A 14,945-nucleotide genomic window follows, 5' to 3' on the forward strand; every position below is an offset into this window, starting at 1 on the left:
AGACAGCTAACCAATACAAAATTGATGGCTGGGTTTCTGTACTAATTGTTTTTTTATACCTTGCCATTCCAAAATCCAAATATAACATTCCAGTGTTTCTTTTTGTAATCCTATGACCATTCCAGAATGTATATGATTTTTTTATAATTTGCTCTGTGATTTGGAATCTTAAGTGTATGCATATGCTATTTATTATATAAATATATACACCTATATTATATACATACTCCATGATAAGTGATATACATTTATGGAACCCAACATAGGTATCCTGACACACACAAAGAAATACAAGTTGTCGCTAATAAAATGAGTTTATTTTGTATTAAAGTTTTCAAAAAACACATTTGTAAAGTTAGCCCCACACTAGGCCTAAAAAAGCCTTTACAAAGAGATTAAAAAATTACAAAACTGCTTTCTCTTAACTATGAAACTACAGAGATTTAAGAGGTGTTAGAGGAGAAAAATGTTAATTCATGGTCAATTTTTAAAAGGTTAATATACAATAAATCTGTAGGATACTATTAGAAGATTAAATCTTAACCATTTAGAGGAAAAAGCTGTATTTTTCTTTCAGAAAGTTTTACTCTTAAATGATGTTTACTAAGAAATATACATTGCATACCACAGTAATAATGATCTCAAAATTACCTAATTGCTTTGCAAATGAATCAGCCTATACAGGAGAACACGTAGGAAATTGCTTGCCGATACATATTAACTCCTTAATTTTCCTGATAAAAGAAAATCAAAACAAAAATTTAGTCCATTCCAACTAAACATACAAATTACTCATATTTAATAGAAGATAGCACTGGATTATTTTTAACAACACAAAAATTCAAGTATTACAGAAGCTCAAACTACGTTATTTCAAAAAAGGAAACGAAAGAAGACGTATTTATCTAACCAGTGTTTTACAGAAATTTGGAATATTTACATATTTTGTAACACTGTAGAAATCTTTGGTGGTGACATATGGATTCAGTTCCCTGAAAACACTTTAATAATTTTGTTCCATCAATCTGTGTAGTCAAGTATTGATGATCAGTAATGCTGGCAGTTACCATTTTCTAGCCAAATCCACATACACAATAGTGACTCGTGTGGAGGGGATCTTGTGCAGGACCTACATGGGTTTACATACTAAATCACTTAGCAAGAAGACTTACTTCTGGCTCGTTTTTTATCCTAGGAAAAACATGGTAAACTAAAGAACGGATCAACTGTCACTTCCAAACAAACTTGGGAAATGGTTAATATTAATGCACAAATTGAATGAATATATAATAAAACAAAACGCCGGCTACAATTTCTGCATAAATGTTAACAGCTACCATTATGGTGCCTTAAGTGAAGTTGTGCAGCATCTGATGCCCATTCACCAAATGGTGGTGGTGGGAAAGCAAGGCACTGTGGTCAAGAGATAAATTTACCTCCTTTAAAAGCACTGAACTCAAAAGCAGAGAAACAACAAATGACCTGCTCCACCTTAAGAGAGACAAAGATTTATAAGTGTATCATACAAAGTTCAAAGGAAAGAGCATGCTAAAACACACACAAGAGAAAAACAGCAAGATCTCAGAAATATAAAAAAAGGAGAGAAAGGAAATGATAGAAGAGCAAAATGACACCCACTGCTTATAAGGATGTAACAGTAGAAACAGATCAGAGGAGGCACTGCATGGAGAGATACAATTAAAAAGGACATACATCACCCCTTTGTGACCTGTGTTGTCTTTGATTCAACATTTTGTTTGCAGAAGTACAGAGGGATAAATAATGCCTCCAATTTAGAATAGTATTTATGAGTTTACTACAATTAAGGAACAGATTTAACAGATCGGCCTTGGAAAAGATAAAATGGAACAGAGCAGCCTGCACAGGTAATATTTTTATACAGAGTCACTTACATGACCTTGTCAGGCAACTGATGACACTGCTTTTGGGCAGGAAAGACAAACATAGTGTAGCACTTGTATTAGAAAGCCTGGTACTAGGCAATACAAATAAAACTCTCTTCCAAGAGTTTATCATAAGAGTTCCTAGGAATTTTGAACACTAGGAGCTTTTCTAGATACTTAGGCTACAAATTAGTCAAGGTAGTAAAAATATCTTCACCTAAGCTATTCAGAAAATTAAACTCTTGGAGGAAAGAAGTTGAGTGAATTTTTTCTTGATGTATCAAGAATGTGAGATAGTCTAGAAAATGTTTTAAGACTTGTACCAAGAGAAATGTATGAATTAAACTAAGTACTCCTAAGTAAATATTCTGTTCTCTGCCAACACTCTGAGGGGGTCCTGAATATACACTGCCAGCTGGTTTCACTTCTTAAAAAGATAGAAAGGTCAAAGATTTCACAAATCTCGCCCACTGTGTTTTTCCTCTGGACAAACATAAGTCAAGTAAGTTATCTGAATGGTTATAACTGTACAACTTGGACTACTGATCACTAAAACCACCACCAGAAATACAGACTTCGTAATGCATAGTTATCAGTGCCACCTAAAAACGCTTCCACATTCCATAATTCAAAATTTCTCGTATTAAAAACTATTTTTCTAATATCTATTCTAATCACTTCTAGTACATAAGATTAACATCTGTATTTTGCATTGGCACCTCTCTTCAGGAAACCATCTCAGCCAGAAGATGAGAGATTTAAGTGATTCTAGCCAATATAGATTCATAAATCAGCAGCACACATCAGTGCCAAGCTTATGAATGGGCCGACTGTTGGATAACTTCATGACTCTGTTTCACAAAAGCAACTCTTTTTAAATGCTGAAAATGTAACCAGTGTTAACAAGAACATGCTAAATTCAACCACAATATAGGGCTTAAATGTGGAAAATTGGTTGATGTTTAGAATACCTTCTTACTTACAGAGGAGATAATTAATTAATTAATTAAAATAGTTAAATTTGAACAATTAGCTATATTTTCATATAATTAGAATCTAACAAATTTAATGAATGAAACCCACAGGAAAAGAGATGATGAAATTCAAGGCATAAATGTGACATGTTGGGATACGACAAATAACAATAAAAACAGTGTCAATAAAACTTAAATGTACAGTCGTAAATAAGTAAACAATTTTCAAGTGTGCAAAACTAGTCAGGAATAAAAGTGCTATGTGGATACCTGGCTTTCAAATATTTGCTTTGAAAACTTTCAGTTGATGGTGGCAAAACCAGGAAGTATTAAAAAAGTAAAAATTTAAAGAATATATAAAACACGCTGTATCTTACATTATGCCCTTGTCCTATCACTGCTGGATCAGAGGCTTATTAATTTCTATCCTCATGTGATAGAATATACACGGAGGTAAACACAATACAAGAGCACAAAGGCTGATGTATCTTAAACCGTAAAAAGACTCTTTTCAAGTATACTGTGGGTCTGTGTTTCATCGCAATATCCCAGGCACTCAGTGTTGTTGAGGAATTTGAAAACAGGTAACACAATTTTCTATTATTTCTGAAATATTATATGTATAAATAAACTTTGCATAACTACCTTTAGTAGTCAGGACATGGAAGTACTGGTGAATGAAAATAAAAGCTATTTAAATTTAGATGAAAATAAACCCTATCACTGCCACAATGGAAAGTATTATTTTAATACGTAAATCCTGAATGAATAATGTTAGCAAAAATGTCGATGGATTAGCATAATTTGTCTTGGGATTCTTGAAGTGCAGATGGCTAAAAATACACTTGTGGTCTCTTCTTCACTTTATATTTTAGTGACCCGTATCGCACCTGAAGAGAGAAATGTGTCATTATTACAAATTCGATGATTACTTTTGAACTTAGATGGAAATGAATAGTTCCTAGTCACGGTGATAATTTTCTAACTTTTCTCATATAAAGAATCAATTATCCTAGAAGTATGCTTACGTATTCAAAAGTGGAGTTGGTACTAGTTCAAAATATGCTCAGACTATTATCACTAATAACAAATAAAAACATTAACTGTTGCTAATTGTGCTTTGCCTGGTCCATCAATTGTTCACAATGACCTGAGGCCATACACTGGAATCCTCCACTGCTTTCTGGACACAAAGACAATATATTATTGTGGATAAACTTCTGTTTCATCCTCACACAGGGTTGGCTCAAAGCCGTATCATGTAGTTATTTTTGTTAGTTGCCCTCTGCTCATCTGTTGTAGGGCCAGCACTGGGTGCTCGTGACAACCCTATGACTTGCTCTATGAGAACACCATTTATGACCTACAGAGGATGACTAGGGATTTGCCACTTTGTAAATTTCCAGCCCTCCTAAGGTATCCAATCTGAATAAAGAATTTAAAATGTAACTGCCGATCTACCCCTCTGTTCTTCACCTATGGATCATTAGCATCCTGAGTGGTAATGCAGCAAGGAAACCCTACAATAGGAATCTGTTAGGAAAACAACTCTGCACCTGACTAACCTCTTTGCGGCCTTTCACGGTTTTCACAGATTTCATGCTTTGCGATCTTCGAAGCCCTCGGTGTGTTAACATCTCATCATCTGAATACGGCCCCTCCGCTTCTTCATCTGTTTTCTCATCTCTGTCTTTCAGTGGAATTCCATAACCTAAACAAGTAGTCAAACCAGCATGTTTTGGTGAAAGGACAGCACTCTGTCTGATGCACTTCTCTGCATGGTTTGCATTTGCCCCTGACTCCTCTCCTTTTCTCATCTGGAACGTGCTCTCTGCCCTATATCATTAATCTCAGCCCTGCGTACTATTCTGCATGAAGCTCATAATTCATTTCTTCCAGGAAGTTTCTCCCAACCATTCCTACTTTTTACTACACGTTTTTCAGAATAATTTAAAGTAATTGACTCCTGAGGAGGTAACACCTTGTTCAAAAATCAAAAGAATATAAGCAGGTGTATACTGAGCCAGATCTCTTCATGCACTCTAAACAATCTACGCAATTTTGTGTTTTGTCATTTGTGCTTTTGACTTTAATTAGAAATGAAGGGTTTCCTCCAACCACTTGTGTCAAAACTTTCATCAAGATTGAGAATGGGAGGGTGAATTTAAAGGAGTCAAGTAATACCCAAAGGGGCTAGGACTTTGGGCACAATGGGCAGGTGATGGGGATGTTAAACTAACACTGTTGCAGCTACTGGGATAAAAAAGGCTACAGTATTAGAAACACCACAGGCTATGATGACAGATGTTAAGGAAACAGCCAGCATCAGGAAGGTCAGTAAGAGACTGGAGGTGTGCTCACAGGCTGCTTATTATGTGTAGCTACAAAAGATTTAACATTGGCCAATATGCAAACATCCAGGTAGTCAGGCTGGTTATTGTCAGGGAGTCTGACAGCATTCTGACACTGGGATTCAGAGACCTGAACACTCCTGTTCCTAAGGCAGAGGTTCTCAAGCTTAATAGAGCTAATTAGCAAAGACTTATTAGCACATATTAAGAGTCACTGGGAGAACTTGCTGCTAGGAAGACTGCTGGGCCTGCGGGGGGGGGGGGGGGGGGGCAAGAATCTACATTTCTAACAAGTTTCTAGGTGATGTTTAAGCTAGGAGCAGGGTCTGCACTTTTGAGCCACTGTTTGGGTGGAGCAAGACAGGGGCCCAAATCCAGCAAAAATGGAGAGCCAAAAAGATAAGCAGTTAGGTATAAAGACAAGGGTGAAGTTACAAGGCTCCACTAGGTTTCAAATTCTCCTTTAATAAAGATAAGAAGGATACATATCTAAATCTGCAGGTAAGAAAAAAGCAGCTTTCTCAGGTTCAGGAGGGGGCAAGGGCTGGACTTCTTGCACATAAAGAGAAATATACTAAATATATGTTTCCTAATCTACTCTCCCAGGCCATGAATAACTTGCGACTCACTAAACGAACCATGAAGATTTGTTAATAAGCTTCTTAATCTCCTAATAAGATACAAGCCTTTAATTGTATATCATGCAAGTACAATTTTATGCTGCCAGACTTCTAGGGTAAAAATTAAGAAGGATTTGGAAGTAGACTCAGTCATAATTGAGGCCAGGATCCTTTGTTTCCCTGCATCAGTCCAAATAACTGTGTCCTAGGTAGAAAAGCAAGCACTTGCCAGGTGCTAGGGCTCGGGGAGCAGCAGCTTGGGGGAGGCACCGAAGGCCAGTGTGGTGGCTCCAGGATGGGTTGGGTCACCGGTCCTGGGAGGAAGCTCCTCATACAGTATTAAGTGGGGAAAAAAACATACATTAAAAAAAAAAAAAAAAGTACATATAGAAATAAAGGAAAAACAACAATGAAACCACTAGATCTCTTGAAAGTGGGCTTTTAGGTGATTTTAAGTTTTGTTTTTTTCTTTTTAAATTTGCCCAATTTTATTTAAAAATTGTATTGTTTTTAATAATTGGGGAGAATAAACCAGAAAAAAGTTGTTTTTAGGTTGTCATTTCTAGATTTTTCTCCATCGCTGTTGCCTACACAATATTCCTAATGCCAATAAAACTAAGGTAAAATGTAGAATGGAGAATCAAGGCAAGAGTTAGAAAGGACGCAACTGTGACCAAGAAAGTTCTCTAAGGTCACATATGAAGCATAAGATTACAAGTCAACAACCATGGCCTTTGCTATTTTAATCACTTCTCACTGTATGAATATGATTAGGAATTGGAATTTCATTCAAAAGAGAATTAGGTACACACCTTCTTCTATCTTTGTTTCCAATTTCAGGTAACAAATCTTATTAGCTTTCTAATTATGGTTTCAGAGAAAATGAGGGGTTGATTCATTATTCCATTAATACTCGAAAAATTCTATGTGTTTGGCAGTGTGCTAAATTATGGGGATAGAATGATGAAGACACAACTTTCATTTTTCACCCGAAGAAACTCTGGGTCCACCAGGGGGAAACAGACTTTAGCAGGCATTACAATACTGTACTAGATGCTATAAATCAAAGATGATGAGGTACTATGGGAGCCCACTGTGAGATAATTAACTCAGCCTGGGGGTGGGGGAAAATAGGTTGCGAGAGAGGACTTCTCTTAGGAGGAGATGGCTACCATCTGAAAAGGCTCATGATTCTGTATAACTAGCACATGATGGAGTGGGAGAACAAGTCAGAGGAGTGAATATACCTCATGCTACTGAGTTTGGAATTCATCAGAGAGCGATGTGGGGCCACTGAAGCATTTTAGGCAGAAGGGTGACATGATTACACTTGGAGTCTTTCAAAGATTCTTTTTACACTTCGGGGAATGAATCAGAAGTGGATGAAGACTGGAAGCAAGGAGGTTACTGCAGTATGGCAGGTCAGAAATGATGAAGTCCAAGGAGCAAAGACAGAGACAGTAGCCAAATTTGGGATCTATTAGAAGATGAAATTGAAAAGTTTAACTTAGCAATTTACTAAACCAAACTGTGCATAAAAAAAGAGAGGAGTCAAGTCAAATATCTTCACTAAAATATGCATTTTCTATTCCACTTAAAACCTGGAATTGAATATGTATGAACATTCTGCTGTGAGTGGTGGAAGTGTTAATCGAAGTTGTCTGAGGATTTAGAAGTTTGGAGGAGGAGGGAGACCTGAGACTACCAGAGAAGCCCATATCTGGGTGCCATCCCACAGTAGGCACTCAGCAAGTAGGCAGAGTGGCTTATGGGTCTGCTGAGCCCAGGCAAAGTGAAGCTTCTGGGGGCTACTGATGCCATACAAAAGTGAGGCTAAGGCTGGTTGCTTTACGTCACTGATGTACACTGGACAGAGCCCTTGCATGTATATTCCTGAGGAGCAGTGACTGGGGACCTAAGGCTGAGGAGCCTGTATGACCCTGGGGCTTTAGGGCCTAATGCTGTAACTGTTTGGCCAGCTTCAGCCCAGACCTCTGTGGACATTTTAGGAAACTGGCAGATGCTTTTGCAAACTGACCTGGTGTCCACACAGCTCCTACATCTTAGAGTTGGTATATTTTAAATTTTCCCACCATATGATGATAATAGCCAATATTAATCCAGTATTTAGCAACCCACTGCTTTAAGCAGTTTCTGCATAGTAATACAAGTGTGGAATCACAGAAAGTCTGCCCTGGAAAGAGCCCTGGACCTATGGTGGGGGATGTGATGTGAGTACTTCACCACCTCTTAGTGGTGAGACCCAGAGCGAGTCTTGCCTCTCTCCAGGCCTGTGTTTTCTTATACAGTAAGGTGGTGGGATGGATGAGAGATGACCAATAGATTGATTTCTTTCTTTCTTTCTTTCTTTCTTTCTTTCTTTCTTTCTTTCTTTCTTTCTTTCTTTCTTCTTTCTTTTTTTTTTTGATCAATAGATTTCAATGTGAATCCCAACTCTGACCCAGTTGGACTGTCTGGGGCACCATGTTGAGGGCCTGTGAGCAGCGTGGGAAGGTGCCACAGTCCTGAAGCGATGTCTGCTGCTGTGGACAGGGAGCAGGGAGTACGCAGGACACCTATTTGCCATCTTTGACCAACACATCTCTAAGGCTGCTACCTGCTCAAATTATTTGAATTTGTAGTTCCAGCTCAACTGTCTAAGCGTAGACTTTTTATAAATGAAAAAGAGAACCTTGGATACCTCCTTCCTGTCATTGACTATGTAGCCCCTGACAGGTATTTTAATCTCATGTCTGTTTTATTATCTAAAAAATAAGGATGAAGGGCAGCCCAGGTGGCTCAGTGATTTAGCACCGCCTTTGGCCCAGGGCGTAATCCTGGAGTCCCGGGATCGAGTCCCACACCAGGCTCCCTGCATGGAGCTTGCTTCTCCCTCTGCCTGTGTCTCTGCCTCTCTCTCTCTCTCATGAATAAATAAATAAAACCTTTAAAAAAAATAAAAATAAAAAATAAGGATGAAATACTTAACCCATGGAGTCATCTTAAGGATTAAATAAATACATAAAAAGTACCTACAACAACAAAAAATGTGTGCTTTATTTCTTTATGTACTGCTATTGAAACTGAATATTGGGCCACTTTTAACTCATAAGGGAGCAGCAACGTCTTTGCAGAAAAAATATTCCCACTTATCACAATGTGGTGTTCTTTCCAAGGAGGTGAACATCATGTTCAAGGCATCCATTTTCTAACAATGAAGCATTTGGAGGGAGCTCTTTTTGCCACAGTGACAACAGGCAGATTTAATAACTTCATCAAGGGGTGCCTGGGTGGCTCAGTTAGTTAAGTATCTATCTTTGGCTCAGGTCATGATCTCAGGGTCCTGGGATGCAGCCTGTGTGGGGTTCCCTGCTCAGAGGTGAGTCTGTTTCTCCCTCTCCTTCTGCCCCTCCCCCCACTCGTGTGCAGGCTCTCTCAAATAAATAAAATCTTTAAAAAATAAGTAACTTCATCAAAGCAGGACTTCTCTTGACTACTTAACCTCAAACCATTCAGAGCAGGCCATGATGAGTTTTCAAATTAGATTCAAATTTCCAGATATTTGAGCTGCTTGTGAACAAGCAGAGCATCTAAGGTAAATGTATTGATCACATGAACCAATAAACAGATTTTGCAATGTGGATGCAATTACCTCACTGAAAAACTTACTATTTTTTCTTGAGGAATTTTGAAAGTAGATAGTATAAATTTTCATGGCTAATACACCATGCTCCTGGTTAACTATTTCTCTTAGGCATTTGGTTTGTTCCAGTATTTTGTAACTATCAACAACGAGATGAACGTTTTTGTACATATATCTTTGAATATTTGTCTGATTATTTCTTTATGACATAGACCTGGAAGTTTCTTACTGAATTAAAAGGCATAAATTTTGATAATTACTGCCAGATTGTCATCAAAAAGAATTATTCCACCGAAATCTCATAAATAGAATACGAGAATGTTTGTTTCCCAACAAGCTTGCTGTGGTGATTTAAAAACATAGTTACAAATTCTGACACTTTTCTCCTTTTCCCTTAAATACATTTTTTATTTTTAAAGATTTATTTATTTATTTATTTATGAGTGAGAGAGAGAGAGAGGCAGAGACACAGGAGGAGGGAGAAGCAGGCTCCATGCCGGGAGCCCGACATGGGACTCGATCCCGGGACTCCAGGATCATGCCCTGGGCCAAAGGCAGGTGCCAAACCGCTGAGCCACCCAGGGATCCCCTTTTTACATTTTTAAAAAAGGTAATCTCTACCCCCATATGGGGCCTGAACTCATGATCCTGAGACCAAAAGCTGCATGCTCCACCAATTAAGCTAGCCAGGTGCCCCTCCTCTTCCCTTAAATCTTAAGGATGTTTGTAGATATGTGTCTCAACAAATTGCCTTAAGACAGAAGGGATGTTGCATGATTTCTGCCACTTTTCTTGGAACACTGGCTCGAAGAGCTTTTAGCCACCAGGTAAGGCCAGAGAAGCCCCAACTGTTTGAACCGTCAGCTGTGTGACTCTTTAGAGTGAATGCATCAGACATGTGAGTGAAGAAGAAGCCTTTGACAATATGACTCCAGCCCTAGGTGCTGTTTCCCTGTGGCTGCATTAAGGCCCTGAGCAAGAACTACCTTCTTGAGCCCGTTCACTCCCAGATTCATGGGCAAAATAAATGAACTGTGACTTTTTTAAGGCCACTGTTTGTAGTCTGTTACACAGAAACAGGTAGCTGGAAAAGTTACCACCAGAATACTGCTAATTAAAAAAAACTTTTTGCCAATCTGGTGAGCAAAAATTACTATCATTTCAATTTACTGTTTCTTTGTGAGGCTGAGTATCTTTTTCATGTATTAATTGATCAGCTGTATTCTTTGGTAGAATTAACAATAATTGGCTTGTAAGAATCCTTTGTGTGGTTAAAATCCAAACCCTTTGCCTATATTGGATGAGAATATTTCTTCTAGTTTGTTTTTTATGGTGTGGAATATTTTTCCCTTATATGTTATACATTTTTTTTATACCAAACCTTTTGCCTATATCGGATGAGAATATTTCTTCTAGTTTGTTTTTTATGGTGTGGAATATTTTTCCCTTATATGTTATACATTTTTTTTATATAGAAACATCTCTCAAGTTTTTCCCTTATGTCTTCTGATTTTGATGTCATGCTTAAGAAGTCTGGCATATCCTAAGGATATAAATATATACTCAGGAATGTCCCACTATATTATAGTTTAGGTCTTAATCTTTTAAGTATTTTGATGAAAGGCTTAAGGTAGAGGTATAACTTCATTCCCTACCCCATATTCTAAGTCTAGCAATTATTCTGACACTGCTTATTTATCCTCCTTTCTCCCACCCACCTGAAAGGCCACCATCTTCATTTGATAAATTTCCATGTATGTCTGGACTTGTGTTTATGTAGACTATTATTATCTTCTCTTCATCTATTCCTGTCCTGGGCTCTCACTACTTTTAAAAAATAAATTCAAGAGATAATATTTTTGTTAAATTTCTTCCTTAGGGAAAAAGAGCTCAGAATATATACCATTCTGTTGGAAATTTGGAACTTGGGCAAAGTAATGCATATTAAAATTTTAATTTCATAACTGAACAAGTCCCTTTCTTATACTGCTGCTACTTATTTCGTATCTCTAATCTTAAATTATTTTAATTTCATGCCCTAAAATTCTTTCTCTTTTTTAAAAAAGATTTTTATTTATTTATTCATGAGAGACATGCAGAGAGAGAGGCAGAGACATAGGCAGAGGGAGAAGCAGGCTCGATGCAGGGAGCCCAATGTGGGACTTGATCCCGGGTCTCCAGGGTAATAGTTCAAAGTTCAATGGTTCTCATTCTTACAGATATTACTACCTTAATCCATGGCCAATTCTTATTATCTCTTAGGTAACAGCCATCCACTTTGTAAAGTTATTCATTCTAGAGAGAACTCAGAAGAAAGTTCACGATTTTTTCTCTACAGGAAGGACTGTTATTTTATTTCCCAAATTGCTTTCAATATAAAGGATGATTTTTAACCTCCCTCAAAGGAAACTACTTAAAAAAAAAAACAAACCAAATAGCCTTGTACCTTATGGACTTCAAAATATACTAATATATTAGTATATATATATACTATACATACTATATATATATTGTCATGACTATATATATTGTCGTGAAGATCGTAATTTTCAGCTGAACTTTGAACTAAAACTTTCTTACATGTGATAAAATGACTAAGGAGCTGTGTATTTTTATTTATGTGTATATTTCTAAAATCAGCATAATTTATTAAAGTTTTAGTACATATCAACTATGCCATGTTCCTAATTTATATTAGAAATACCGACAAGTTAGTTCTTGAACTAGAATATTTCATTTCAACATATTTCCCATTGTAGTAATCCTATTTACAAACTGAGTCATCCCTTGTCACCTCCTTAGAACTTTTTATCTTGTGAGTCAATATCCTTATTTGTATGGCATTTATAGTAAAGAGTGTTTAACTATAAAAATTCTTAGATGTCACTACACAGTTTGAATATAAAGAGTACTGATCACAGGTCAGAACTGGCGCTGGTGGCGAGGAGGTTGGTAGTAACCACACCTAAAAATTTATGGCAGCACAAGAGGCTACTGTTACTGTCTTAGTTGGATTATCTCTAGAGTCAACAAAGGCAAGGACCAACTTTATTAAGAGAAAATTTAGAGAACGAGAACTCCAGTTAAGTGTAAATTCACAAACATAAGCTTAAAAGTAAATTTTGTCTACTCAAATTCAGAGAGTTACCAAGTATTATTTAATATCCGCCTGGACCCACAAGTTCTAATTGTGAAAGAAAAATATATTAAAACAAACAAGCACACCTGCTGATTCACCGGAGACTGATTTACTTTTCTTTTTTGTTTCTTGTAGAGCTTGGTATGGTCTTTGGCCCACAGGCTCATCGCCTTGGATAGCTGTTAGATCATGCATACTAAAACTTCGTAAACGTTCAGTTATTGCTCCTTGGCTCTATTTAACAGAGAAGTGATAGATCCAAGAAAAAAAAACACACTTTAAAATATTTCATATGCTTACATTTATATTTCTCCCAACATTTTATCATAAGGGTTACTGATTTTATTATGAAAGTTTCAGAAAAGTTGAAAGAACTGCAGAGTGAACAGCCCTAGATTGTTTATAGTTTGCTATATTTTCTTTACCACATATCTACCATTTATCCACCCATCAACCCATTTTAAAAATGCATTTCAAAGAAAGCTGTAGACATCAGTACATTGCACTGCCAAACATTTCAGCTTCGTAATTTGTTTTAAATGTAAAAAAAAAATGTATGATGAGCTTACCCCCTCTGAGTAGACAGCATCCATTACTTTGCTCTCTCCTAAAACTGGCACTTTGGAGCTTATAATTTAGGAGAACTTTTTTTTTTTTTTTTTTTTTTAAAGATTTTACCTATTTGACAGAGAGAGAGAGAGCACAAGCAGGAGGAGTGGCAGGCAGAGGGAGAGGGAGAAGAAGCCTCTCTGCTGAGCAGAAAGCACATGTGGGGCTGGATCCAAGAACTCTGAGATCATGACCAAAGGCAGACGCCTAACCAACTGAGCCACCCAGATGCCCCCAGAAAAACTATTTAAAGTTAAAAGATACAGGGATCCCTGGGTGGCACAGTGGTTTGGCGCCTGCCTTTGGCCCAGAAATCGAATCACACGTCGGGCTCCCGGTGCATGGAGCCTGCTTCTCCCTCTGCCTGCGTCTCTGCCTCTCTCTCTCTCTGTGTGACTATCATAAATAAATAAAAATTTAAAAAAAATAAAAGATACATTTTTTTTTTAGATTTTATTTTGAGAGAGAGAGAGAGAGAGAGAGAGAGAGAGAGAGAGAGAAAACGTGCATGCATGGGGGGAGGAGTAGAGGGATGGGGGAGGAATCTCAAGTAGACTCCCTGCTGAGCTCAGAGCCAGATGTGGGGCTTAATCTCACAACCTGGAGATCATCACCTGAGCCAAAACCAAGAGCCCATAGCTTAACTGACTGAACCATTCAGGCACCCTAAAGGTATACTGTTTTAAAGATAAGCTAAGTCAGGCATGGTATGACTCTACTTAGTACGAGGTAAAAAAAAAAAAAAAATATATATATATATATATATGTATATATATATATATATAAAGAATTTTGGACACAAAGTGATATTGGGTTAATTAGGGTTAATTATTTCACTATCTGGCAAGGCATATCTACTACTATGAAATCTGACTTTAAAAGTAATCTTATTTATTTATTTTTAAGACTTTATTTATTTATTTGAGAGAAAGAGACAGAATGATCAGAGGAAAGGGAAGAGGAAGAAGGTGAAGCAGGCTCCCTGCTAAGCAGGGAGCCCAATGCTAGCTGATCCCAGGACCCAGACATCATGACCTGAGCTGAAGGTAGGCAGACACTTAACTGGCTGAGCAACCCAGGTGCCCCTGACTTTAAGTCATTTTAAAGCCTTAACAATATGATAGACATTGGGCACGTGTGGATATTTAAATTTAAATTAACAAAAATTACCTAAAATTAAAAATTTATTTCCTCAATTGCATATTTCAAATGCTCAAAGGCCACATGGGGCTAGTGGCTACTGTACTAGATGGCACAGATACAGAACATTTCCATCACTGCAGAAAGTTCAAGAATTTTCATCACTGACCAGCTTTGAAAGAGACATTTCTGAACTTTACAGATCTAACTACATTTCCCCCCAAATATAAAAGGAAAAAATAATTTCTAAATTTAACCACTTTGAAAATTTCCATAGCATACAGATGATTCATTTCTTATTTATAGCTATTTTAAAAATGTTCTTTTAAAGGTTTTTTACTCTTATTATTTCTTCACACATATATGAATTTATGATTGCCTCCTGTTAGAATTTTACTGTAGAAACTCATCCCTAAAGGTGCATCTCTAAATTTCTAGATTTCAAAGCCTGAGGCACTGTAAACATTTGGATACTATTATATTTTACACTGAAAAAAGATCTTGATTCTGCCACTCTGGGTCAGTGATATCATATTATGTCAAAACCAAATGCCATTTCTATGCC

The 14,945-nt window shown here is 37.1% G+C and overlaps 1 protein-coding gene across 1 annotated transcript in view; it reads right to left on the reverse strand.

Annotated features, from left to right (window-relative positions):
• Positions 1-295: 295 nt before the first annotated feature.
• REEP3 (receptor accessory protein 3) overlaps positions 296-14,945 on the reverse strand; it is a 99,642-nt gene continuing 84,992 nt past the window's right edge. The window contains exons 6-8 of the mRNA XM_041746947.1: positions 12,718-12,865; positions 4,444-4,589; positions 296-3,768 (exon numbers count right to left, since the gene is read on the reverse strand). Of these exons, the coding sequence (XP_041602881.1) occupies positions 3,712-3,768; positions 4,444-4,589; positions 12,718-12,865 (351 nt within the window). The 3' untranslated portion in view covers positions 296-3,711. The remainder of the gene's footprint in view (positions 3,769-4,443; positions 4,590-12,717; positions 12,866-14,945) is intronic.

This window comes from Vulpes lagopus, chromosome 3, assembly GCF_018345385.1.
Source record: "Vulpes lagopus strain Blue_001 chromosome 3, ASM1834538v1, whole genome shotgun sequence".
NCBI lineage: Eukaryota > Metazoa > Chordata > Mammalia > Carnivora > Canidae > Vulpes > Vulpes lagopus.